This window comes from Sebastes fasciatus, chromosome 7 (assembly GCF_043250625.1).
Source record: "Sebastes fasciatus isolate fSebFas1 chromosome 7, fSebFas1.pri, whole genome shotgun sequence".
Lineage (NCBI taxonomy): Eukaryota > Metazoa > Chordata > Actinopteri > Perciformes > Sebastidae > Sebastes > Sebastes fasciatus.
Window position 1 is genome coordinate 27644472 of NC_133801.1, and position 27976 is coordinate 27672447.

The following is a 27976-nucleotide window of genomic DNA, read 5'->3' on the forward strand; positions in this document are numbered from 1 at the left end:
CTTAATTTATGTTGAGGTGAATGAACTGTATAGACATCCATGATTAGTCTTGATTAGACGTCAGTCACTGTAATCCATGAAGTCATGAAGGAAATTTCAAGGAAAACTACCCCTATTAACAACTACGAATACATTTTTGTAGCACTCTCCATCAGTTCTGTGAGTTATGACATTGTACTCACCAAATAGTGGCTGAGGTTTCAAAACACTGTGTGCGATATTATTCAAAAAAGGTCAAGAAACACGAGCAGTCAGACAATCAAGTCGACAGTTTATCCAGATCATCTAAATCACTTAATTTGGAGGTAAAACTTGTAGTGAGCAAACCTGAAATGTCAGTTATAATCCCTCATTGCACTGGAAAACTATGAGTGCACAACTATGGTAAGTTTGATAAGTGGAACCAGGAAGTGGGTCTGTAAACTGTAGTGGATGTTTACAATAAATAGTTTGGGTAATAGTTATACCAGTCACCTTCTTTTTCCAATTAAGTTTGTCTAACTTGGGATACAGAGAAAATCTATGGATAGAAACATGCAAGCCGCCAACATTTTCCGGCAAAAGTTGAAACCTTTGAAACTAATAAGGACGCACCTTTTTCTCAATTTGCACTGGGCAGTCCAGATCATGTCCTAAGTGGACCACCTGATTGGCCTCGACTCATGACATCAGTCTCTGAAGCTAACTAATGCTCTATCAGCAGTATCTTTACCTACCTGTGCAGCCTTGAGTGCACGGTCAGCAAACAGAACTCCAGCAGGTATGTCCACCACCGCTCCATCTCCCTCAGCCAGGTGGACATGGGGGATGTGCTGGCTGAAGTTGTCACGGTTAAGGATCATCATAGGAACCTTGTTCCTCTGCAGGGTGTTCTTATACTGCTGGTAAACCTCACTGTTCTCTGGTCCCACCACCAGCAATCCTGTTTGTCTGAGAGGGGAGATCAGTGAAGTTAAGAAGGTTGGTAAGAACCGGTGAAGACACAAGTGGAAGCCTTTGCAAATCACCAACTGTGTTACATTGTTAGAACTAATGTTAAAAGGACAATTTAAATCCAGGGGACGTCCTAGTATTATTACAACAGTTAAACAGGGCAAGGACACTACAAGAGGTTAACTTCACTCCGGCTGGATACAAAAGTGTGAGCACGGCCAAAATATTAAATTATTTTAAGGCTTAAAGTTAGGTATAATTGAGGGCGTGGCCGCTTTGAGTGACAAGTGGGTGCCGTATATATACAGTATATACTGTGTATATATATATACATGAAGAAAATTGAAACTTGGAAGGTATGATAAGTTGTAACCAAGCATATTTACTTTAGAATTCAAACTTACTTCTCCTGCTGATGTCAGATCAATCCGTGACATACTTGTTCAGGCAAGTTTCCACATAACAGCAAAACTATTCTGACACATTTGAACTTCCCAACCCAGAAACTTGTAACCTGACGCCAGCAAACTGTAGTCATCCATATCAGCCCAGCTGGTCTGTGATGCATCATATCAAAGGACACAAAAAAAAGGGATGAGAGAGAAAATGATCTAAGTACATCTATCTTAGGTCAGAGCACCCACTCACTGCTGCTTAAGATGAACTTGGATTTCACGCTGTAGTTTTGCTTCTTTAGCGGTGCCGCTGCAGTGCAAACTGACCAAGAATTTCGGTTTTGTCCATAAATTATTATCTAACCTTTAACGCTGACCAGAAGTGACAAGTCAGTGGCAAATGCATGTTACAGAAACGTCCATCTGTCCAACTCCTGAGGTGCTGAGAGGACAGCCGCCAACCAAACTGTCTTCCCAAAGGCTATCAGCCTGTTTCAACAAAAATCCTTTTGGTGTGCTATATAAGAAATATGAATCAGAAAAACAGGGTTGATATATTTTATTCATAAAGTTCACATCATACAGTATAGTAACTAGCAGATTTTGTGTTATCTGAATGGGGATTACACTTTACAAGGTGTTCGAGAGAAAAGAACAGATGCTTTACGTCCTTAAAGGAGTCCCATATTGACCGCTGATGTCGTGCATATTTTAATAAATAAAAGTATATCTATTCTGAAAATGAGGGACATGACTTCAGACACTTTGGAAGACATTATTGCTGTGGATTGGACATAACCTTGTGTACAGGCATTTGTGTCTGAAACCGCAAGTAAAAAATGTTCAGCCATTACTAAATTTCACTTAGAATTCAAAAACAGTCTTGTTTTGTCGCAGGGTGGTGTCTCCGCGATTGGCTACCCCAATTGCTGCAATGCAACAAAGAATAAAAAAATAAATGGGACTTGGTTTTATTTGTTTTGCATGCTCGACATGTGTTTGGTTAATGACAGTTGATGCTTTTATTTGCAGTTTGCGACCACAAATGTGTGCATATAGGCTGAAGGCTGCTCTAAAGAGTCTGCTGTGAGTGTTATTATGTAAGCTGAGTAATACAAACTGACTCCATCCAACCTCAAGATTCAAGGTTGATGTTACAACTCAGGGTTACACATTGAAATGTAAGTTGTAGCCCCTTCAGGCTACACACACATAGAACATATACAAATATTCAGAATAGAGAATATTTAGAAAAGATTTAAAATAAAATAAAACAATACCATATATACATTTACCTATACACAAATACACACAAAGTATGTGCAATGTCAGTGTAATATGAGTATTTTAATTTATAGTGTAAGACTTTGGTTTATAGTGGGAATGAGGGTAGTATAAAAGGTAGTGGTATGGTAATGTGCACAAAAATGTTTATGGTGGATTGCTGAGGATGAGTTGGAGTTGAGGAGTCTTACAGCCTGAGGAAAAAAACTGCTCTGTAGTCTGGTGGTACGGCAGCGAGTACTTATGTATCTCTTGCCAGACGACAGCAGATTGAACAGCCAGTTGGTGGGGTGGGTATTGTCTTTTAGTATCCTTTGGGCTCTGCGCAGGCACCTCACCTCACCGATATCAGTGATGCTCGGTAGATGGGTACCAATAATGTTCTGGGCGGTTTCAGTCACCCGCTACAGAGCCCTCCTGTCCTGGGCCGTGCACATCCCTTGCCAGTTTGTAATGTTTCCAGTTAGGATTATTTCTATTTGTCTATTTCTATTTCTTGGCACGGGAATTTTGCCTTCTTAAGCCTCCTAAAGAAATACAGCTATTTCTGAGCTTCCTTTACCAGGATGGAGATGTGAGATAACCATGACAGGTTATCAGTTCACCCGCTCCACCTCAGCTCCACCGATGTAGACAGGAGTGTGTATCTTCACCTCATTTGTCCTAAAATCAATGATTAGCTCCTTGGTTTTGCTGACGTTGAGCAGTAAGTTATTCTCCGAGCACAAGGCCACTCTGCAAGATTGTTGATTTCCTTCTGACATGAGGTCTCATCGTTGAGAGAGACATGGAGAGACAGAGTTCTCTCCATGTCGGGGGTTGCAGTCATGGGTGCACGGTGTGAACAGAAGGGAGCTGAGCACGCATCCCTGGAGAGCTCCAGAGTTAGGCAGTAGTGTGGCAGCCAATCTTGACTGTCTGATGTCCAATATCCAATCCAGCTGCAGAGTGTGGTACTCAAGCCCAGAGGGCTGAGCTCGCCGATCAGTTTGTGATTGTATTGAATGCTAAGCTGAAATCAACAAACATCATTCTGATGTAGGTGTTTGCTATTTTCAAGATATGTGACGGCTGAGTGGAGGACAGTGGAGATGGCATCCTCTGTGGATACGCCGGCTCTGTATGCAAACTGGTGAGGATCCAGGATGGCTGGCATGTTGTTTTTGATGTGCTGGAGAACCAGTTACTTTAAAATTCAGCAGAATGGGGGTGAGTGCCACAGGGCGGTAGTCATTTAGACTAGACACTGCAGACTATTTGGGTACAGGGACAGTCTGAAGCAGATGTGAACACTCTCCTGTAAGAGTGATATGTTAAAAATGTCAGTAATGACATCAAGCTGGTTGGCACATGTTCTTAGTACACAACCAGGGATGGTTATCAGGCCCAGTAGCTTCACTCATCTTCACTCTCAGAAGGGATCTTCTCAAGTCTTCTGGGATCTCCACAGCACTGTGTCAGTGCTAAAGAAAGATCTGGCTCCACACGTTATCATTCTGGTATAGGGGGAAAAAATACTCTGGCTTGTTTTTATTTCTTTAAACCAATCACAATTGTCTTGGGGGCGGCGCTAAGCACAAGATGCAGCGACGTCGCCCTTCCTAAATAGAGAACGCAGATAGCCAAAGGGGAGGAGAATGCTGTGTGAGATGCACAGCCAATGGCAGGCTTTTACCCACAGTCTACATCCGGTGACTTGACAGCTGACTCTTTGTTGAGGAGATCAAAGCGAGCATAGAAGGTGTTAAGCTCATCTGGAAACGTGGCCTCACACATGATACACTCCTGATTTTTGCCTGTGACATTCTGGATCTCTTGCCATGTATCTTTGATGTTGGTGTCTCTCTCCAGTCTCTCCTGTCTCCGCTTTGCCTTTTTGATACCAGCTTTCAGTCTCACTCCGGCGATGCTCTATGGTTCCTTGTCACCTGATCCAAAACCTCTACCTCTCTGTAAGACTCCCCTCAGTCAAGGCTAATGACTATAAACAGCCTTTCACTACCCAGACATAGCCAGACATAAGAAAAAAAGACAGCACACTTCAACCCTTTTAAAGATGCCTATGAAGATATTGATGTAATGATGTAAGTGCTTTGGCAAGAGTTTCTATATGACTTTCTAGTGGTGGGGAATAATGATAGCGATATCGGCCTGTCTATAAAACAGGTCTTTAGTATATGGAAAGATATTTTTTGGAGGGGCAATAAACACGTGCAGTCAGATGATCAGACTGGAACCAAACCAGCAGATTACCCAGATTATCTGGAGGTTAAAAAAAGGTGGTGAATGCACCTGAAATGTCTTTAATATTTATATTGCACAGGAATGTCTGTGCACTACACAGTACAGTAGGGGCGATTTTATGTACAATTGCTTGGTTTCTTCCAATAAATCATGATATATAGCCTATGTTGGTAGAAAATATTAAAATATTAATAATACTGTTAATACATATTTGAAAATAACTCATGCTTTCAATCAATCTCCTTAGTGTGTGTGAATAAATCACCATGTAGACTAAGTTGCACTTTCCAAATTTGCAGGACCATTGGAGCAGCATCTTGGCGATAGCCTCAGAAAAGCTAAATAACAACATTAAGCTACTGTTTCAAACTCAAAGAATATATTTTAGTCAGAGCACTCACATAAGAACATACTGCTATCAGAGACAAACATGCACCTTTCATGTCCTCTTTAAAGACACTACCGAAATGGTGCTGAGGATTAGGGATGCACCGTTCTGACTTTTTCAGACCCAATAGCGATACCTGGGCTTTGGTACCAGGGTTTAATTAATAAGCTGCATGCCTCACTGTGTGGAAGTGACTGGGATTCCTTTATGTGTAGGGCAACATCAGGCTTGACTTAAACATTGCTTCCCTAACTTTGTGAAACAAAATGTAACAAATAAATACATACAAATAAATTGACTAAATTATTTATTATTTAAATAATAAATCTTACACCAGTAACTTGGTTTTTCATTTTTTTTTTAATTATGTATTATTATTATTATGTATATATATTGTGCTTCTATATTTACCGAATACCAAGTATTTTCTTTATTATTATACTGTATATTATTTTAATTTTATTTTTTGCTACTTAACTTACTGTTTTCTTAATGGAGCTTCCCAGCAAAATGTATTTCACACGATTGCACTTGTATAACCGATGTGACACTAAACATCTTGACTCTTGAACCTTGACTCATATGAACAGTGGACAGTAATACAGCAGATCACGGCAGCTCCAGTGTGAAGTTATTGAGTACCAGAGTGAGAGGTTGTGAAACACAGGGTCTGATTCAGTAATCTGCCTGATATATGGCTCACTCGCCCTTTGCCAGCAGTGTTTTCTAAAGGCTGCTCCGACATCTGTCAGCAGCCATAAGGCACAGACAACCCCAGCTAAAGGCTTCAGCCATTCATCAGAACATTTTATGACTATGTCTCCCTGTGTGCTTGTGTGTTTACGAGTGTGTGACGGAGGAAGGAAAAGCCACGCGAGTGTAGGATCGTAAATATGATACCTCATCTAGTCCAACTTGTCAAACTTTGTGATTGGTGACACTGGTTCAGCTGCTTGGATGTGCACACATGTTGCCATACATGTGGAGAAAATAAAAAAGATTTCTAGCTTTAGCTCCGGCCCTTTTTCGACGGCTCCATCGCTCCCAGAGGCGGCGGCAGAAGTGGGAGGCATTGCTCACACCAGCCTTGCCTGGACATTTCTCATTGCGATGCCGACATTTTTCGCCAGCCCAAGGGCACAGGTGGCCTTCAGATGTGGACCCATCAGTCATGAGCTGCGACGGGTGCACAGGGGACGGGGAGGCGCACTGTGTTTCTAGGGAACATAATGTGGGCGTGGCTCGGTACCGTGAACTATTACACTGACGCGTGAATAATAAATCAATGTGTTATTCAGCTCTCTGGAACTGAGAACAAACAGAGGTAATATGACCAGGAAAGTTAAAGTGCTGCAGGAGGGTTGCTCACAGTTTGATGCCATTGTCATATTTATAAACACACAAATTCCTCCTCGCTCTGCGTATGAAAATCAGAGGTTTAGTGAGATGAAAGAAAAGCTCCCTGTTCCACAGGCATGGGAGCTGTCAAGGGGTGATTCAGTGACGCCGGAGGTAATGAGAAAGTCATGCATTTATGGCTCCCGTAGATTGAGTTGCTGCTCTTGTGCGTACATAGCACCTTGAATGTGACAAATCCCCGTGTTCTGGCAAAGCTTTTGTTATGTTCCGTTTAATGGGTTTTCTCTCTGTGTGTTTCTGCTGACTGCTTACCTGTACAGTTTGACACCCGCCTCCCTCTCCAGCTGGGCCCACAGCTCGTAGCTCTCGTCCATCATGTTGGTGTAGAAGTCCTGATCGTAGGCCTTGCGGATTATACGGGTCTGACCATGGGAGCTCCCTCGGGTGTGGGGCAGGACGAACTGGAAAAGGTGAACATAATATCACTTGGTTTAAATTAAATCACTTTGGTTTGAGAATAACGTGCATGAAATAGCCAAAAGTTGGACCTCCTATGATTTTAGCCATATGTGATAGTTCAACCTATCCTCATACAACGGTTTGTATATCTTGCAAAAGGTTATTTGTCATTTTCCATGTGTTTTCCTACCAATTTCCAGCAACACGAGCGATCAGTCCGCCTGCGCAAGCCCCTACAGTGCAGAACCTTTTGTCCCTGTTGCACACTTCATAAAGTACATATCAAAAAAGTTACCGACAATGACTTTGTTTGCTGAGCTGTTGCCGGACCTGTCTTGCCACTTTCCACATTTTCTTAAAACATGTTTTTCCAGCTTGAGTATTCTTTTATATCCATTTAAAGAGTGTCACACAAAGTGAATTAAAGGGTTATTTGTTTTTGTTTTTTTTAGGTTTTTATATCATACTCATCTCAGTGGTGTTGCGCATGTATACTTTAAAAATTCAGGACGTATGTTTTAGCATCAAAATGCTACTTTCCTAAGCCCTTCTAAAACATTTTCCCACGTGACTTGCGTCGGTTTCTGCATGATGAAGGTGCTACATATACAGCAGGGCTTCATATTACGATTTATTGCATTCTTTGTTAACCCTTTTAACACTAGGCCATGGGGAAATCATACAGACTTTAGAAAATATCTAAAATTAATACAGTAAAAAATTTAGATTTTCAGTATGTAGTCAGAGATGCCCTGAAGTCAAACATATCAGTTAGTGTCAGGCATTATTTATTGAATTTCTTTCCAGCAACACAAAAATCAAAGAATAAAGACATTTCCCTCACAAATTAGTGGTATATTCATTTTAATTTATAAGGGACATGTAATGATTTATCCTTCTGGTGAATATAATCCAATCAATCTTATTTCCATATATGAATCATCACGCATTGTAAAGATATGTTCATTCTAGTTGTTTTTTTTGTTTTTTTAGAAATTCATTAAATTAAGACAATAAAAGAGCATGTTAGGTGAAGGAGTAGATAGCTGCCAGGCAACGTGTGAATGTCAAATAAAGCCAGCTGCTCAGTGGAAAGCAGCAGCCAGATATGACTTTGACAAGTCACAAATGAGGTCAAGTAAAATCAGTAAAGTAAAATCACTTCTGAGTGGTTATACAACTACTACAACTATTGTACTACCCCTGAGAGCGATGATGATGATTTAATTCATGCATACACAGTTGTTCATGGGAAATAAACCTAATATCTCATAGCCCTACACACTATGTGTGAATACTTCACTTTCTCCTGCAGCCTCTTAGCTGTGAGTGCTAAAAATAAAGTTTTGTGTGTGACACACCTGCTCCAGCAGAAGAGTCTTCTTGTTCTTTTTAGCCAGCTGATAGGCCGTGAAGGAGCCTTGGACTCCGGCCCCGATCACTATACAGTCATACTCCTCTTTAGTCGACATGCTGCCTATATTTAGCACTAACGACACACTGCATGCAGATAGAGTTCTTTTAAATATGCGAAAACAGATCCGCCCATTTCAAGTGGAGGGGGCAGTACAATGTGTTTGTGCTATTTGTGCCCTGAGCTCTTCTTGCCAGGGGCTCATAGTGTGCCTCCACAGAACAAGCTTCATCAATGAAATGCCTTTGTTTAAGGTTAGATTATACACGGTTGGGGACATTGCTCAGGTCTGGGTCTGTGCCAGTTTGAGAGGAAATGGGATTTGTAAGGAACATGACAGGACACGAGTGCCTGACAGTCCTACCATAGGGCATAGAGCACAGTTTAAGTTGCCACAAGCCAATTTCAAATTAAGCTTTAAAACAACAACAACTGTGTATGGACTTGATTCGTGCTGTGTCTGGGGCTGTTCTTCTACTTCAGTTAAAGCTGCCGGAGGTAGAAATGAAGCACATATGATTAAAAAAAAAAGGTTGCTATACCCTGACAGTAGTGCATGAGACAGGTAATCTGAAAAAAATCATGTGCCTCTGTGTCCTCCGGTGTCCTCCGGTGCTCCTAATGGCATGGTAAGATTTCACAGACCGAAGGAAAACAACCAGTCAGAGCTGATCTGGAGTCCAGATGCCGACAATGAGAGCCACGAGTCAATTACTCACGAACTCCGACCAAACGGTCAAACTAGGCAGCGCTGATCAAATATGAATCAATATTCTGTTACTGTAATGCCTATTTCTAGTTTTCTCTCAGAACACTAATATTTAATTATAATTACAATATGCTGAAAGGTTATTATGGACTTTTTGCCCAATGATGCCAAAAACGTGTTTTGTCTACTGAAGCTTTAAACCAGGAGTGGTGGAAAGTGTGAATTTTTGAGTGAAAGTAATTTGTCGATGGGAAAATACTAAATTCAGTTTCCTGAGGTAATTAATTAGTTTATTGGAAGCCAAGGGAATTTTAGGGAAATAAACTTTATTTTATTTCATTTTATTATAATATAGCCTATGGCAATGGACATTTATAGGCTAGGCTATATTTAACTGTGCAAACCTGGAAAACCAAAACAAGATACTGCAGCATGAAAAATGACAAATGATTTCCTTAAAAGTTGCACTAATAAACTCTTTATGTTAAGCTTACAAGATACATGCAGTCATATTGTATGCAGGCCTGTTGTTCTGGTGCTGACACAGTGGGTCATCAGTGGTGTGGTTCCTCCAGTTATATCAGGCCATATCCAGCACTGTTGTAAATATGTTTTCTAACCAGATCAAAGTGCACATGTTACACTTACATAACCGTGAATAGGCTACTCAATCCAGAGGTCACTCTTCTGCAGCTTCAGTAACAGACTTGCACAGAAATAGTATGATGATATTTTCACAATCTAATATTTTGAAACAGTAAAAATGTATATTAAAACTTGTCAAAGTGCTCCCTGCCAACTGGGGCTTGTAAAGCTCTACTGTAACAGATAATAAACACGTAGATAATAAACATTCAGGCTATATACTATGACAACTTCCAGCACACACGAGGAATTGCAACAACAGTATACAAGCTAGGGTAGTTTTTTTTGTTTTGTTTTTACAATATAGTTTAATGAGCTAATTGACTCTAGCAGAGACCTTATGGGCTAAATGATGTTTTGTTATGTGCTTTTTTGTGAGTTGGGTCTAATTGAGGAGCACTAACCAGTTGCATAGTGGGAAGTGTAGGATCCAGTGTTTTGGAGCCTTACCCATACTACGGACTAAAGCTGCCTTCACATCATAAGAAATTTGCTCTTTGCTCACTTTGAGACAGGGCGCAGATCATTGTTGAGGCAAAGCACAGCACGGGTATAATATGTCATCAAACAGTGCGCAAGGAACTTATTCACTGTTTCTAGGCAACAACAACAGTTTCAGCTGTCATCTCATTGGTTGCACTTTGAAAGGTCGAGGTCCACCGAGGTCAAAGTTGAAATGATTTGAACTCTGAACGCAGCGTTCAGTGGCAGTTACGAGGGTAGCACTTTTGCCTAGTTTGGCAGCACCGCTCTCCCCATAGGTAAACAATGGCACAGCTAGCGCAGAGTGATTTTAACGCTGATTATGTGTGGCCAGCTTAAGGGTCATGATATCTCTGCCTCTGCTGCTTAGATTGGAACTTTTTTTTATTTGTTTCTTGTGAGTCTCAACTTTATGTAAGTGTAACACTAAATATCTGGTTAATGTTTTTCCTCTTACAGACCATAAACCATTAACCTGAGAATCCTCTGATGACCTGACCTGATTCTCATATCCGTATCTGCTCACTCAAACTTGAGTTTGTATTTTTTCAAATTCTGATGTCGGCAGTTACCGTATGGTCCTACGGTCCTTGCATAAGAGGCCTCTGCATCTCAAAGTCATGGGCTGAATTTCAGTCCCAGTATGTTACTGGTTCTCTGTGAGAATGTAAGTAGTAGTCACCATATTTGTTACACCAGTTTGATTAAGACCAGTGAAGGAGGGTGCTGGTTTAGCTCCATATGAACGCACTTCAATTGATAATTTTCATATGGACATATACAGGTTTATGGTGATGTTATTGTCTTTATGCATACAGTAAAACAACCTTTTCTTTTATTAAATTTTAACCAAGACTGATTCATCCCAGGCACAGGAGTTTTCTCTGATTGGGGTTGAGAGATTCAAGCATTCATTCATTGATTTTTTTTTTTCTCCTCTCATTCTGTGGACAGCTGGAGCCTCAGTCTGAACAGTTCTCATTTGCAATCGATCAGAGCTGAGATAGCTCATCCCCATCGACCTCTGCAACACGACAATACAGAAGTAAGGGAGAGTCTCCTCTAAAACCACAACCTGACTGTTACTCATATGCATATGCTGTACAATCGCTCTGCACTTTGAATTTGAGATGAAACATTTTTTCCTCATTTGTATATAACAATAATAAGCCTTGATATAATGCCCTTTATTTGCATTGGTTACACATCAATCATTCAGTTATTTCAAAGTGGGTTTTTAAATTAATGGACTTGAATATAAACATTGCCTTGGGACATAAGATCAGGAAATATGAACCAATGCTGATTTGATGAACATATAACGGGAATACTTAGTGCTACCTTGCTTGGAAAGAACCTAATCTGAAAGGATGCCAACAAAATGGACAGTTTTTTTGTTTTTTTTAAATATGAAGGTATCTCATATAAGTAACATCAGTCATCAGCAGCTTCAGCCAGAAACAGCCAATAGAGGCTGGAATATTCATTACCTCCCAAAAGTATATCCACAAAATGGGAAATCATGGTAGAATCATTAACCTGTATCTTTGGAGCTTTATTTTTAGTTTCTATGCAAATGCTTAACCCAGCCTGGCCCCCTAAAAAATGATGTTCCCATACAACCAAACTGCATTGTCAATTACGTTTCGAGGGAAACGTTTTCTCCCGGATTACATTTGTTTTGACGTATCACAAATACGTTTCTAATGAATCTGCCAAAGTCCGTGTAGGGAGAATGTCAGGGTGGACCAAACACTCGCGGGACTTTCATCCAGGAGACTACTGCTTGAGTCCCGTGTGAAACCGAAAGACAACGTTAAGTTATTTTACCACAGTTTCGCTCTGTAATTTCCGGACTTTACTAACAGCAATGGCGTAATAAGTTATTTTATGTAATTAAATGTACTTATTTTAACCCAAACCACAATCTTATCCTTTTGTTGCCTAAAACTAACACTGTGGATGTAACGTGCAGAAAGTTGACAAGCCGTCCTGGAGTCCAAACCGATGCTAGAAGGGAACCTAGAACGTCATAGTTTGATGAATTGGGAGTGAGAATGTGTTGGTTCATCAGAGACCTCTTTCACATGGTCACATTGTTTTAACACCGTCATATGACACATTGTTATTATATCTATTTTAGCTGCTTTAAATATTGCATTTAAATACTGTAGTGTATGACTACAACATATTTTCCATTGTTGTAAGAGAGTCCAAGGTATCAAATAAAGGATCCGAGACCTTCGAGATCCCCTGTATCTCGCACAGCGGAAACCATTATGCGTATTGAATGTGTAGCAAATTGAAGTATACAAGAGATCCTAATGCCCTTAATGAGGCAATAAGTGCAAGATAAATACAAGACGCTAACAACATGTACAGCACAGTGTTAGTCAACTGCCTGACTGCACATTATCGCTGCCTTTGACGAGGTCGTAACCACACCTGGAGTAGGTTATGTTAGATGAATTGTGGGTAAACAGTGGACTTGGTGGGAGATGGCCTCTGTTCCTTCCGCAGGGGTCTGAAGACAGCAGGCCGAGCAGATGGATGGTGAGGCAGGACAGACCTGCAGAGGGTCAGCTGGTCAAACACCCCGCTGTTCCATCGTGTCACACACACATGAAGTGTGAACCCCCCCACAGCCACCACCCCGCTACATCACGCCACAGAACATTAACCTCACACACCATATTCAACCCCTCTGTGTACAGCTCTACTTTAAAGGACCGTATCAGTAATGTTTCAGCACATTTAGTTCAAATTGCATATATCCTTCTGTACTGTTAAACAGTTTCCGAAGGATGCAATGTTGTTTTACATTTGTTAATGTTTTAATACCTTGCGATAGCAACTGGTTTCCATTTATTCCACTACAGTGTGAATCTCAAAAATATTCTTATGGCAAAAAAAAAAAAATATCAGTTTAACTCTGGTCCTTTCATTTTGATTTGTGATTTTTAGAACAGCCAACAACGTGGAGTGGAACCTTGAACCCTGTTGTAAAATCACTGTAAATTTATGACCTCAAGTGGCTTATTGCTTTTATAAAACCATTACTGCATTATGCCTGGCGAGGTTTCATAAAATAAACATACAGCAACAGAAAATGCAATCATAATATCACAAATAATCATTCTTTCCCCAAACAATATAGTTCGTCAGGGACATTTAGCAGAATGGTTGCCAAGCAACACACAGACGAAGGTGAAAGCATGCTTGAAGATTTTGGTGAATATTAACATTTATCTGGATATCGCCATTGTTGCTCCCATTAGGGGTCGCCACAGCGGATCAATGACCCACACATTGATTTGGCATACAGTTAACGCCGGATGCCCATCCTGACGCACAGTGGCATAAAACTGACAGAGAGCTTGGTTGAGCTCCATTTTGGTGATTGCTTTAAAATTAATAGCCAGATCTTTCTGAGCTCAGAAAACAGCAAACAGGCCACATCGTCAGTGTAACGGGCCCAGCTTCGTTTCTAGACTTTTCCAGCTCTTCACTTTCTCTCTCAGTAAGTCTCCTTTCTTTTTTATCTTCCCCCTCTATCCCATCCATCTCTTCCAAAGGGGTGAAACGCAGCTCAGCCAATCATAATCAAGGACCCCGAACTATTCCATTTTTTAAGTGTTTTAATATAGTGTATGTGTGTAAACATCTGTTTGGTTCAGGATTGTTCAGCTCTGTGAAAAAAAGGAGTTAAGGATAGAAAGAAATTTCAGATAATACAAAATAGATGTGTAGTATGTCTTACATCACATAGTTCAATATCCTATTTTGAAGGAAAAACAATGCTGTGTAACCTAACACAACGTAAAGGACCAGTGTGTACATTAGGGGGATCTATTGGCAGAAATACCGTTTATCTACATAGAGAGCGGGTCCCTTCTCCACAGAGTCCGCCATGTTGCACCGCCATGTTTCAACAGTAGCCCTGAACGGACAACCCAAAGTCTGTTAACCTGCTTGAGCCGGAGTCGATAATGTTACCTGCTCTCTCTCTCTCTTGCTTCACCACTCACCTCCCACGTACATACAGTACACTCTAAGCACTGGATCTGCTCCAAATGACCTACGCTACTCTTACAACAACTGGCTCCAGAGAGGGCCATTCGTGTTTTAGCGTCGACCACCATATAGCTCTCCAACAAACGGGGGAGAGGGTTGCAATCTCCTCACCGCTAGATAACGCCAGATCTTACACTCTGGACCTTTAAACACATGGTTACGGTTAGGGAATGATCGTGGTCATTCTATAAAAAAACAACAACTCTGACTCACAGTTGGAAATGTGAAAGGAACAGCTATCTCTTCCATTAAAGTCTGATGTTTTGCTGACCCATCCATCAACCCTGACCCCCTCCATATGTGGACTTTGTTGCTCTATAACAGCGTCACCTCACTTCCTCCTTTGCTCCCTTCACGTTTACTACAGCCGCTAGAGGGCTTTGTCACCTATTTCAGACGGTGTACCGGGGGGCATGACCCCCTGTCCCCCTGCGGCCATACTGGCTTAAATATGTACAGTATATATGTTCAGCTCTGCGTGATGGAAGGTTTCTTGTAAAAAGGCATATATAATGTATGTGTCAGATTTGTTGCAGTGGTTTGCGTTGTCTGTATCGTAGAGTGTCGGGGTTTGACTTGCTGCAGTCCACAGTGATTGCTCCTGCCTGTTTCCATCAAATCAAACCGCTCATGAAAACAGCATGCAGACAGACAGCTCCATTCAAATTAGACTCTTGTATGTGTGTGTGTGTGGGGGTGGGACGGGGGGGAGCACTCTACCTTTGATCTTCCTTCCCTGAGTTACTTGAAAGGCTCATTACTGTACCTCTAGAACACAATATGGGCACATTTTTTTTACTGCAGATGTATTATGTTGACTGCGCCAAAGGTTGTGTGCCCTTCTCAGGATTATTATTATATGTTCAGATCACTCATCATGATCCCTGAACACATGCATTCATCAGGAAGTGACAGACCAAGGCAACATTAATGAAAAACCCCAAATGCTTACATGTCTATAGTATGTTAATAATTTTGGGTATGGTACAATATGATTTTCATTATTCTGGTTTGAGTCAGCCGAGACTCTCCAAAGCTTCGTAGAGAGATAAAATGAGACATCAGTGTGCTGTTTATGATCTGGGAGTCTTACTGGGATGCTGAAATCACCATCTGCTGGTAGTGAAAGTTTATTCCCTCTGTGCACATGGCAGAGGCTTGCCGCTGAGGCCCCTCCACGTCCCTCAGCTGTGTGTAATATGATGAACGGTGTGCCTCCTCGCTTTCTAAAACACTCCTCCGCTCTGCAGCGGTGGGGGGAGAAAACGCAGCGTCAGGGCATTTCCACTAAGCACTGCCACTGTCCCTGACATCAGGGATCCTGGAAGCAGTCAGAAAAAATTATGTTTCGCCACTAGAAAATGCCCTCATCACCCCATGCTTGATTGACTTTGACAAAAACGAGGGCACGTGTTTCTGTTTCAGGCTGATCTTTATGGTTTTAGGAATATTTTGAATTGTAATCTACAAGATTTTTTTTTTTTTTTTAATGCTAATCAGACATTATAATGTTAAATCAGAGAGTTGTCACACAATTTAATTCAGTTTTCAATTCAGTATGGTTAAGCCAAACCTGTCTCCTACAAAATCCCCATCCCATCCCATAGACATTCAGTTTAAGTACAGGTTATTTCAAATTAAAATATCAGTGATTCAAATCCAAGTGTTTAAAACAAAAATCAAATGCCGTATAATTTGCACATGGGTTGAAACACTGCCATTTCTTATCATTTAGTGAAACCGCGCAAAAACACATAAACTGATATGGAAATATCCTGCATTATTACTTCAATTCTTGCATGAATTTAGAGTTTTGAGAAGTTTGACATATGTTAATGCCGCCCTCACACTCTGCCAGGTGGCTGTCTGAATAGATTATTTGGCAGAAATTCCAACCCGGTGACATAAGCTTCATTTGAGAAAAGGTCACGTAAAAAGACAGCGGTCCCCGAGACTCAGGTACTACTCCACTGCTATTTACCTGGCATTTACTGCTGGCAATGTATTCTGAGTCATGTTTAAATATCAAGCACCCCTTGTAAATATTCATGACGATTGCCCATACCAACAGGACAAGAGTACGCTCAGGAACCTGTAATGAATAACTGAAGCATCATGAATAATGAACAGCTTTCACCCCACCACCACCGCTTCAGTTGCAGGTAGAGCCTCTATAGGCAGCTGGAAGCGTCGTCCCCGCTGCTGTCGTGATAATGCATAGTTCCAGTGGCCACGGCAGACGGACGCCTCTGACCTGAAGAATAGTCTCTCCACTTTGCCTCTGCTGTGTTAATGACTCCGTTTGACCACTCTCTCCTGTACCCGAATTGCTGGAGGATTAGCTGCTTCATTCTCCCTCTGTGGCCCCTATTGCTGCCAACTTTAATGGCTGCTCTTTGCTCGTCAGATAGATGTGGGCTCACTGAGGGGGAACAGGATTACCTTTGCTTCAGGAGGGTGTTTATGGATAAAAGCTCAGACTGCTCACTTCACTCACTTTATCTTGTGTGTACAATAGATGCTGGCATCAAGCTACATTTCTTTGTCATAGCTAACTGGTTATTCTTTTATGTGTAGGCTATGTAGTGACATCTGGACATGCTGGACTTGCTGAATACATTTCAGTTTTTTTTCAATCTGAATAGGCAGAAATAAACCATTCTATTTTTTTTTACTATAACAATCTCACCCAATCATTCTCGCTGGATAGCGTAGCATATTTTAGACTATGTTCTCTGTTGGGGGATGGTGAGACAGCTGTCGATATCCCTCCCTCTGGAGCTGGCAGACAGGCATAGTCTCTCTACTGACAAAGACATGGCTTCTATCCCATCAGCCTGCAAATGGCAATATAAGAATCCAGACAGTCATATGAACTGCATCTCTTCACAGTTTCAGACTCAGATCAATAATTTGTTCATAACTCACTTTATTTGCTTTTTCAGAATCAGAATCAGCTTTATTGGCCAATTATAAATACGCATACCAGGAATTTGACTCTGGTCATTTTGCTTTCATTGCACATACACAGAAATATAAATACAGCTAAAAACAAGGACAACAAAGTTGAACAAGACTAAAGGAAGACATTTTTTTTCTTTTAAATACATTTTCACATTTATGAATACCTTGAACAATCGATCTCGGAAGGTCTGCAGTTTGATCCCCGGCTCCTCTGGTCACATGTTGAAGTGTCCTTGAGCAAGACACTTAACCCCAAAATTGCTCCTGAAGGCTGCGTCATCGGTGTGTGAATGAGTATTTAGATTAGATCCTGATGGGCAGGTTGGCACCTTGCATGGCAGCCTCTGCCATCAGTGTATGAATGTGTGTGTGAATGGGTGAATGCTGACATGTAGCGCTTTGAGTGGTCGGAAGACTAGAAGTCCATTTACGATTTACCATTCCTGACCTTTCCTCACAGAAAAAAAAAAATTGCGGCATGGCTCTATATGGCAATGTCAGTCTGTCGGTCCACCCTTTTGGTCCAGACTAAAATATTTCAACAACTACAGTGCGCTTCACAACTACACTAACGGGTCAGTGGATGTCAGTCTCCTATGGATATTCATATTGATATTATGGACGACGGTCCATCATTGTTGAATTTCAAGGTAATCTTGCCATTAGAACTATGACACATTTATTACTGTACCTATTCTTCTAACAACAGCCTTTTAGATAATAAAGAGAGAAACAATTCATTTCAATCACAATAGTTTCAGCTAGACACTGAGAATAGTATTTCGCTCAGTTTAGGAGTTTTCCTAAAAACAGGTCAAGTCTGCTGTTTGGTGCTTTTTCGTCTCCTTGTCCTGCATGCCAAAAAAACAGCACCAAACAGGATTTCAACGTTGATTTCTAGTTATAAAACAGAGTTATATTTGGTCTGAACATACCTCTTTTTGCCCTCTTTTCAACCAGCTAAAATGCGGTTACAACATCAACGTGTCACAAAACACATTTGTTTAATCATTTTAATAATTTTTCAGTTGTAGGTCGAAAGAGAGACAATATTGATTAGTGTTTGGAGGTATATTTCTCTAAAGTCATATTGCACTGGTCGGCAAAATGTGGTCTACACATGCGTAATTTCGACGTAACTTAATGGTTCATTTAAAATGTCATAATATGGAACTATATAGGATCCGTGCTGCCAGCAAGAAGCCTCCAGGACATCATAATGGGAGCAGTTCTATACATTAATGTGAAATAAGAAAGTGTGCTTGCTGCTGTAACGCACATGCGTAAGCACTTAGGCTCATGTACATCTTCAACTACTTCGAGTAGCACCGGGGAGTCTAGCTCCGTACCGGGACTTGCAAGGAATAAAGATGAGGCTTCCCGCTAACTACATACTTTGAAAGTACTTGTACTACTGTATTCCAATAAAGCAAACCATAAATTAGCACCATTAGTTTGATTTTATGCTGCTCGCAATGCGAGCTAAGCTGCTAGCTTGTAGTGTACTGCAGTGTGAACCACCAGCAAACATAAACATGCTGCCGGTCTTGATGCTTGCAGTGAAAACAGAAAATTTGGATTTTATACTGCAGGCCGATGAGAAAATGAAAACCTGTCAACTTGCTGTGCATCATTATGCTGGTCACACTGATCAAGCACATCAGATCTGCATCACATGAGAGAAAAACAACAGCTACGCTGGGACATATTTCGCTGCAGTGTGAACACGGCCGTAGAGAGCCTCGGCTATGCAGGTCACATCTGGTCATGATGCAGAGAGAGAGGAACATTAGCTGACCTCTGCTCACTGAGCAATAGCATGGCTGGACAGTTCAGCAGGAAACATGCAGTGGATGCATGCAGTGGCATACTGAATGAGCCCATTTGTTAAAAATTGCTTTTTGCACCTTCTTTGAAACAACTTTGAAATCACTGTTACATGAAACTCAAACTAATTCCATGTTATGCCAGAAATGTTGTTATGATAGTTGATCAATAAGCCACACAGGAAAGAAAGTGGTTAGACATGAAGTATTAATAAGTTTATGGTTACCATCAGTGCTTGAAGTGGAAAAAAATAAGTGCCGGTGCGGCCGGTACGAGCAATCTCTTGCAACTTATTCCTATTTATTCATCATTTCTTTAAGCATGTTATACTGTGTCAGCCATAATCAGCTGTGGTTTCATTGCTATTATTATACTTGGTCCATATGCATCTTCTATAGTAGGCCTATAATATTCCAACTGGAACATTATAGGGTTAAGGTGGTGTGTTTGTAGTGTTAATACCTAAAGTATATTATAATATATTATAGGATGTCTATAGCCTGGAATTGCAGCCAGTCAGACAGGCAGGTATGCATGCTGCGCTGAGGAGTGTGAGCTGTTCATTCAGGTTTTAGGAGCAGTGTCCTGCAGTCAGGATGCTCCTACATATAATACTAATACACATTCTGAATTTCTACAGTCAATAAAAGATACTAGGAGAAAATCTGAAGGTTCTTGACTTAAAACTATGCAATTTTTTTAATCATTATGGACCATTATTATTACTATTTAAATGATTATTTGTATTATTTATGACAGCCTTCGTCTGAACATTCAATTCTTTTGTAAATGTAAAATCCTATTCCATAAATCAGAAGAGCAGATTCAGAAATCGTTTAAATAATGTTTCATTAATTCTATTTCTTAACAACTAAAAAAAAAAGTTATGAGACGAACAGTTCACTAATTATTTACAAAAAAGGACGTGAACACTGTATCAATAAATTACAGCACCCTCATCCACTCATTCGCATCGCGTCCAGTTAGGAAGAGATGTTATGAGGCATGGTGCAAATACGCTGGCACTGCGCCGTTATGAATCGCCATTATGAGTCTCACAGAGAACCTCATAGAGAGAAGGCAAAGAAGAGTACCGGAGAAGTTCCGGTACATGAGAAAAAGTCACGGTACGCCAAGGAGTAAAATGAAGAAGTGCCAGTACTCTCTTTGACAAGTGTCCAGCAAAAACTTCTGAACAAGCTTCTCCTATTAGCCACAAGATGCATTCTATTCCAATGGATTAAGCCCAGACCTCCTACTGTTAACCAGTGGTATGGTGAAATCTTTAAAGTTTTGCCAATGGAGCGCTTGAGCTCAATCTTGAAGGGGAATGAGAGTGTTTCTGATGAGTTGTGGGCACCCTTTCTAAACCCCCTCCCAAACTGTACAGCAGATTTAATACGTAGGGGGCATTGCACTGTGGACTGGCGCCCTTCCAGTGCCCCCATGAATGTCTAACGTTCTTCTCTGGGCATTTTACTGCCTTGCCTTTGGCTGTGTATTCCATGATTTGTATAATATATCAAAGCCCTGAGACTTCTGCATGTCTTTTCATCTAATGTATAGATCTACATACCATGCTGTTTTTTTGAAAATTCAATAAAAAAATGTTGTGGGAAAGTGCCAGTACATACCGGTGAGTAGCCTACCGGCCCACCTCGAGCACTGGTTACAATACATTTATGATGGTCTGTTGTCACATACATACCTTGTGTTCTATATAACAAGACAACCATGCCTACAGAGGCAGAACAAGAGTAAACTATGAATAAGCAATGTGCCCACTATTTATACCCAGAGAGTAGAGTGAAAAATAAAACCTTGATTAGATGTTTTCCCTAATTCCCCTGCCCTGGTAGACAGGTATGCACTGCCAGAATAACTTCAGGAGGAGCCGCTGGGGCAATCTATCCTTGGTTCTGAAGGGAAATGCATTCAGCCTGACCGCATGTCTAATAGAAGCAGCCACGACACTATTGCTTATTAAGACAAATAAGCCCCAGTGCCAGAGCAAAGGTGTGGAGAGGCCTTAATGTGATGCTGTCATTAGGAGGCAATAGAACTGAACCCACTTGCTTTACTCCACACCACATCCAATAAAGTTGCTCTACTCTGATCTGAAAGGAATGGAAATATCTGTCACTACGCTGTGTGCTGCTTGGTCTAAATCCTGCTAATTACTGTCTCGCACACTTCTGGCCGCCTGAAAAAGGGAGTGAACAAAGAGAAAAATACAACAACTTTTGTGAAGCAGGTCTATTGTTAGTCTGAAGCCATGCTAGATTCCTCTGAGGGCTGAAACATGTAGTATTCTCTGTAATACAAAAGTGTTGGAAAGAACAACATCTTGACAGTTTTGTTATATTTAGAAAAGAAAAGTAATACCCCAGTTACACCACCATTTAAAACGGTGACATTTTGAAACCAAATCAATTCATTTCAACGGATTGCTGCGACCAGTAATATGTTCCTGAATATTAGTATCCATCCATCCATTATCTGTCACTGTTTATCCCATTCAGGGGGGCTGGTCTTTGGACAGTGGGAGGAAACCAGAGAACCCGGAGAAAACCCACGTTAACACAGGGAGAACATGCACAGAAGGGCCCCAAGCCGGGTTTGAACCTGGGACCTTCTTGCTGTGAGGCAACAGTGCTAACCACTGCACCGCTGTTGAATATTTATATGGATATCTAAATTTCCTGCTTCTTCCTTTCTGGTAGATGAAGCTGTGTTCCAAGGAAATTAAGTCCTCTGGAATTTGACTGGGCCGTTTGAAAAGCTCAGACATTGACTGACTCTGTGATTGGCAGACTCTACAGCAGGGAGGAAATTAATCTGTAGGTATCACAGGTGGGTTTAAGCTGAGAGAAAGAAGTGAAAGCCGTATGGAAGCCGCAGTTACTATTCCACTGACCCATATCCTATAAGACAGAAACTGATGGTTACAGATTTTTAAGCACAATAAGTAAGATGGGCCATGGGGCGTTTCTAGGAATTGACAAGGTCCGCATCTAAGCCCAGAATGTCTGGAGCTGAGGTGAGGGGATTTTTTTTCATGGTCCCTGCTGTTCTGCCTGAATTTCATTTAATTTGAATGCATTGTATGCACCTTTTTAATAGTAATGTTAAGACAATTGCTCTGGACAAAATATACATCTGCAGTTACCAATCAAAACAATCTGTGCTTATCTGTTAACAAACAGGGACTTCAGGTTTTACTCACTCAGTGTTTTTTATCTCAGTAGTGCTTCACTAGAGCTGTCTGTTCTGCTGTTGAGGGAGAGCTGTGCTTTAACCCTGTGTTTCTATGAGACCTATTTACATTTTTTAATGCATGTTTAATGTGATAGGCGTGCTGATCCCCGGCATCGCAGACTGGCTCTTGGCACGTGGAACGTTACCTCTCTGGTGGGGAAGGAACCGGAGCTGGTGCAGGAGGTGGAGCGGTATCAACTAGATATAGTTGGTTTCACCTCCACGAGTAGCTCTGGTTCTGGAACCAAACTCCTGGAGAGGGGCTGGGTTCTCGCTTTTTACAGAGTCGCCCAGGGTGAGAGGCGCTGTATAGGTGTGTAGTTGAGATCAAACTGAAGGTTGAGTTATAAAATGGGCCTGGTCCCAGCAAGGGGGGCGAAGGGGCCACTGCCATCATCTGTTTATTAGTGGAATAGGTGGCAGAAAAGTGTATTGTGGCAACACAAGCTTGCTCCATAGTGGTCAAAAATTCCACATTGGTAGCTTTAAAGTTTCAGTCCTGCTTTTGTTGGAAACAACACATACGTATATTGACCACAGGGGCAGCAAACAGGCCTTGAGCATACTCAGAAATGCCAACTCTATCACCAGACCAGAACAATGATAATGGAGGATTCTGCAAAATGACTGATTAGGTTCAACAGCCGTGGTATGGTTACATGGTTGGTTGGGGAAGATTGTGGTTGCAGTAAAAAAAACAAAAAAACTAAAATGAACTCTGGTGTCCCGCGAGGCACGCATGTTGAATCCCACATGGGAAAGGCAGACTCTGCCATTAACAATTTCTCTCTATAGTAGTTTGCAATTACAGAATGTAATTACATTGACTTGCTTATGCTGCTGAAAGAATTGTGGCCATAAATAGTATAAAAATTTGTGTCTCTGCTGTGGAGAGAGACGCCTGGAATACCTTACTGAGCCTGCTGCCACCGTGATATAATGAATGGATGGATTAAATAATACCATTTTAATTATTTAGATGTAATAATAACATAATTGCAATACAATATCATGCACAATCTTAATAAATCCATCACCCCAGTGTAAACAAAAGTGTCCTCCAACCACCAAACATTTCACATTCAGGACCTTCAATCGTTTCCTAAGTTGTTCCAGATAACAACTAAATCTACTTTTTAAATGTTTGCTGATGATATTAAAGGTTTGTTTACATCAGTAAAGTCTATATATATATATATATATATATATATATAAGGCTCATTTTACATTGGTGGTAAAATGTATCAAATGCACAATATTTTATCTCCCCAGTTACTGTATGTATGTGAATAGACCTCACATGTTAGTGGTCAAAAAGACTGCAGAATGGGCCTTTAATGTGATGAGTAATGCCTGTGCATGACTTGCCTTTTACATACAGAGTATTGAATCTATGAATAGCTTATCTGCCGTGAGGCAAAGGTGCGTAAATCACAGCAAATGTGTTGAGGAGATTCAACACAGTTACTGTGTTGGAGACTTTCTCCCGCATTGACGTAGTGAGTCATCTCTCAGTGAGGTGAGCAGCAGCTGCAAGGCTGGACACATACTGGAGGGATGTGGAGCACCTCGGCTGCAAAAGCCTCAGAAGTCAGAGCTGAGATCAGACGCCCAAAGGTCTTCATCGGGTTTTAAGTAGCCAGAGGTGCAGCAGAAGGATGACTCAAAAACCAATTGATGTAAAAGACTGCGCTGATAGAGGGCAGCTGACGCAACACTGTCAAATCAAACCCATGCTCGGCGAGTCAAAGGAGGGAGGAGACACATCAGTGGCAGGAAGTATGTAGATTTCCAAGCATAAACTCACAGATGAGACGCAAACTCACATATCATCATTCAGTAGAAAACATTAAAGCATACATTCAACAACATTTGCAGATTTAGCTATTTCCAGAGAGCAAACATGTCGATGTTCAGGTCATTGTAATCTAATCCCTCTAAAAGACTGATTTAAGCTCTTCCTTTCCATTGAGCTTCCTCCTGTTTTTTTTTCTTCTTCCTTTGAGAGTAATTCAAGAAAAAAAATAATCCACCTCTGAAAATGAAATAATTTCTGTTCGTTTTGGAAGTTGTTTGCCTTCTTCTCCTAATTGAAGGTCGAACGTTACCCACTCTTTTATTACAGTGTTTTACGATTGATTGGTCGTTAAGCCAAACTCGCCTTGGTTACTGTACATATATCTGTCAAGCTTTCTGTTTCTGCCTTCTGAAATAATATCAGCTGTAGCTAGCTTGCTGGTCAATTAAGCTATTTTTAGCTCTTATGAATTGCAGACTTTTTGATGTTTCAAGCTGAGTTTAAAAATATTAACACCTTAAATATAAACTTGATGGCTGGCATAAAGTCAGCATTCTCTCCAGTTCATGATTCATGTAGAAGACATGGAAATAAAAACAACAACATTGTTCTTGTATTGCAGTGTAGAGCTATTTAGTCCTATAGTATTATAAGTATGATAAGGAAAATGGGAAAAAATAACCTTGTTTAGCTGCTTAGCTACATACCTCGACATTCAAGATGTTCTGTTTTATTCTTCATATTTTCAAATGGTACATTTCACTTTTAATGTTACAAGAGAAAAGGCTGTAGGATGAGGATTAATCAAATGTAATGCTATCTCGGGTAACATTAGCTATATACCACATAGAGATGATGTATTTTTCAAAACATCACACTAAAAAGACCAGCCCCTTCTCATTACCAGGGTGTCAAATACGGATGCATTGTCACGGCCGTCGGAGTCCAATACCGCTGCACAAGGCACCCTTTAGTGCCAGTATGAGACTCACCGGGCATTCCATTAACTACAATTTAAACCCATCCGCGGCATCAGTGAACGCTTAGAGAAAGTGTGTGTGTGTGTGTGTGTGTGGTGGCGTAGTTTAAAGAAAGAAAAGAGACACTCAGGGTGGATGGGAGGGGTGCAATAAACACGAGGCTTTCATCCAGGAAACAGCTATTTGTGTCCCATGCGTTAAGTTTCACTTTCACGTTACAATCATCTGTTAGTTTGTGTGTTAAATTACATTTTCACTGTGCAAACATAGTAATTTCAAGCCCGTCCATGTTGTTTTTTCCTTAACCTATCTAAGTGGTTTTGTTGCCTAAACCTAAGCAACATTAAGCACGTGTTTACTGCGTCCGAAAAGTGACACAGAGGGGTCTGACAAAGCCTCAGTATTTTAGTTGGGATGAGTTGTGTTGAAAAGACAGAGGCAAGACAATTTGCTGCATAAGATATCAGTGTTTTTTGGAAAACAAAAATAATGGTTTAGAAAGTACGTTTTTTTTTTATTTTGTTATTGTTTAGTTTTGAGTTGTAGTTGCCATACTTTTTAGTTTTTTTTAGAAATACTGCATATGTTTATATGCACACTAGTATCCTGATTTAGATCATATTCAGGACATACCATTTACACCAAACACTGAGAAATGTGCTTATTCATATTCCTATAACAGTTTTTGGTAGTCCACAGTCTACTAGTGCAGCAGAGTCTGTGATTCTTCCAAATCCAGAAATCTGTCATTTCTGGATTGTCTGAGTTACCTCAACAGTTAAGAAAGAACAGTTTGGTTTCTGGCTGCCTGAACTCTGTGGATTTGGCTTCGCTTATCTGAATCAAGGGTCTAAGGTTAGAGGGGGTTGTTGAATTGACTTGACAGTGTCCTATCAGAGTACTCCAGCTAGCATATCACAATTTCTCAAAACTGAAATAAGGATTTATGCAGGTTTCTGAAACCAAGGTATGATGTTTACACGTGCAAAACATAACCAGGATACTCTGAATGCTCCACAATATTCTAATGCACATTAGAATCACATATATGAGAAACACTGTCATTGTTTAGGAGAACCCCGAATTCTTACACTGGTCAACATTAGCAGCTCAATAGGAGCTATTCATTGTTCTGTTTGTGTGTTGAAAATGAGGCTCACAACTTATAGATGTCAACAGCATTTTGTATTTGTGCTTCTAGCTATCAGATATCATACACTGTACAGTATCTGTATGAATTTGTTATTCCATTGTGTACTGAAATCATTCAAGTCTTCTCTTTGTTAAAGTAATTCCTTAAACAGGCTTAAGTTGTGTACTCTACCTGAAATGCCTCATATTTAGAGCTCTAAATATTAAAGCTGCTTTCTTTCAGACAATGTACACACAGCTGTGTTTGTGCAAAGGCCAACAGTAAGAAAGAAATGAGTTTGGAGTTAATTATTTCAGAGTCCAGACTGCCACTTTTAAGCTTTGTAAGATACAGTCCATTGAGACAGTTAAAGGGCAACCCGAGGGATTTATTAATGCACTTTCATAAAGTTGGGGGATTTGCAAAACCAAGATTTAAAAAAATGTTTTAAATGTTTTAGTCTTCTTCACGAGCCAAACTTTAGAACTGCAACTCAATAATGTCTTTGGTTTGTCCCTTGTTCACGGTCTCATGTTCAAGCTGAGATAACCCTCTGATGACACCACTGTGACATCAGCGGGATCATTGTCTATACAACAAAGGCTGAGTATGTTGTGTGATCTTCATGTGTGAAATCAGTGGGATGCCCCCTGACCTGGTATCAGTGCTATTTTAATGTGTGTACATTTTCAAAATGTTATATCAGTCATTTCACAAAAGTATTAAAATATATTTAAAACCGGTTGAAAATAGGTAGTCCATCATCCTGGTTCCAGGCATATAGCCATCGGTGTGTTCATTTAAAAATTTGAATTTAAAAATTTGTAAAAAATTAAAAAAATTAAAAATTAAAAAAGAGAATGATCATACAAACAAGTGGACAACCAGAAAAAAAAGTAATATTTACATACAATGAAAAGCACAAGCAAAAGAAATTGTCAAACACTTGATGCCTTAATTGGTTTACATATTCGAAAAGGAGTGAGAAGAAGTACAAACTCATTTAATCCCAGCCCTTCTCCATAAGTCATTCATTGATAATTTACCAGCTTCCTTATTGAGCTAAACATATAATCTAATGAATTTTCCTAAACTTGTCTAAATATAATAAGTATTACCTTTTATCTCTGTCACACAAAAATATAAATCAATTACTGATATAATTTGCCTTATCAAAATATAAATTCACTATCAATCAAGAATACCAATTAATAACTTATAATGTATTGTAATGCATTACTTGCATATTTATCTTAATCATATCACTCGAAATCATTTGTGAATGAGTATTTGGATTAGATCCTGATGGGCAGGTTGGCACCTTGCATGGCAGCCATCAGTGTATGAATGTGTGTGTGTGAATGGGTGAATGCTGACATGTAGTGTAAAGGACTTTGAGTGATCAGAAAACTAGAAAGGCGCTGTATAAATGCAAGATCATTTACTAGACAATCTGGCAGAGGGTAAGTGAATCTGAGCCGGTGTATGAATGAGTGTCTGATGATGTATAAAAGAGTCTCAGGTGTGGACATGGGGCTGGGAAGCTCAGGTGAGGGGAATGAGGTGATTGCAGGGTAGATGAAGGTAACAGGATCTGTAATGACAGTAGATAGATAGATAGATAGATAGA

At 40.4% G+C, this 27976-nt stretch overlaps 1 protein-coding gene and 1 long non-coding RNA gene across 2 annotated transcripts in view; one reads left to right on the top strand and one right to left on the bottom strand.

Annotated features, from left to right (window-relative positions):
• Positions 1–8575, bottom strand: part of pipox (pipecolic acid oxidase) — a 28655-nt gene extending 20080 nt beyond the window's left edge. Inside the window, exons 1-3 of the mRNA XM_074640063.1 lie at positions 8424–8575; positions 6916–7064; positions 717–930 (exon numbers count right to left, since the gene is read on the bottom strand). Of these exons, the coding sequence (XP_074496164.1) occupies positions 717–930; positions 6916–7064; positions 8424–8534 (474 nt within the window). The 5' untranslated portion in view covers positions 8535–8575. The remainder of the gene's footprint in view (positions 1–716; positions 931–6915; positions 7065–8423) is intronic.
• Positions 8576–10865: 2290 nt separating this feature from the next.
• Positions 10866–13216, top strand: LOC141770496 (uncharacterized). The gene is made up of 3 exons (XR_012594573.1): positions 10866–10980; positions 11268–11358; positions 12834–13216. It is a non-coding gene; the product is annotated as an uncharacterized LOC141770496 (long non-coding RNA).
• The last annotated feature ends 14760 nt before the right edge of the window (positions 13217–27976 follow it).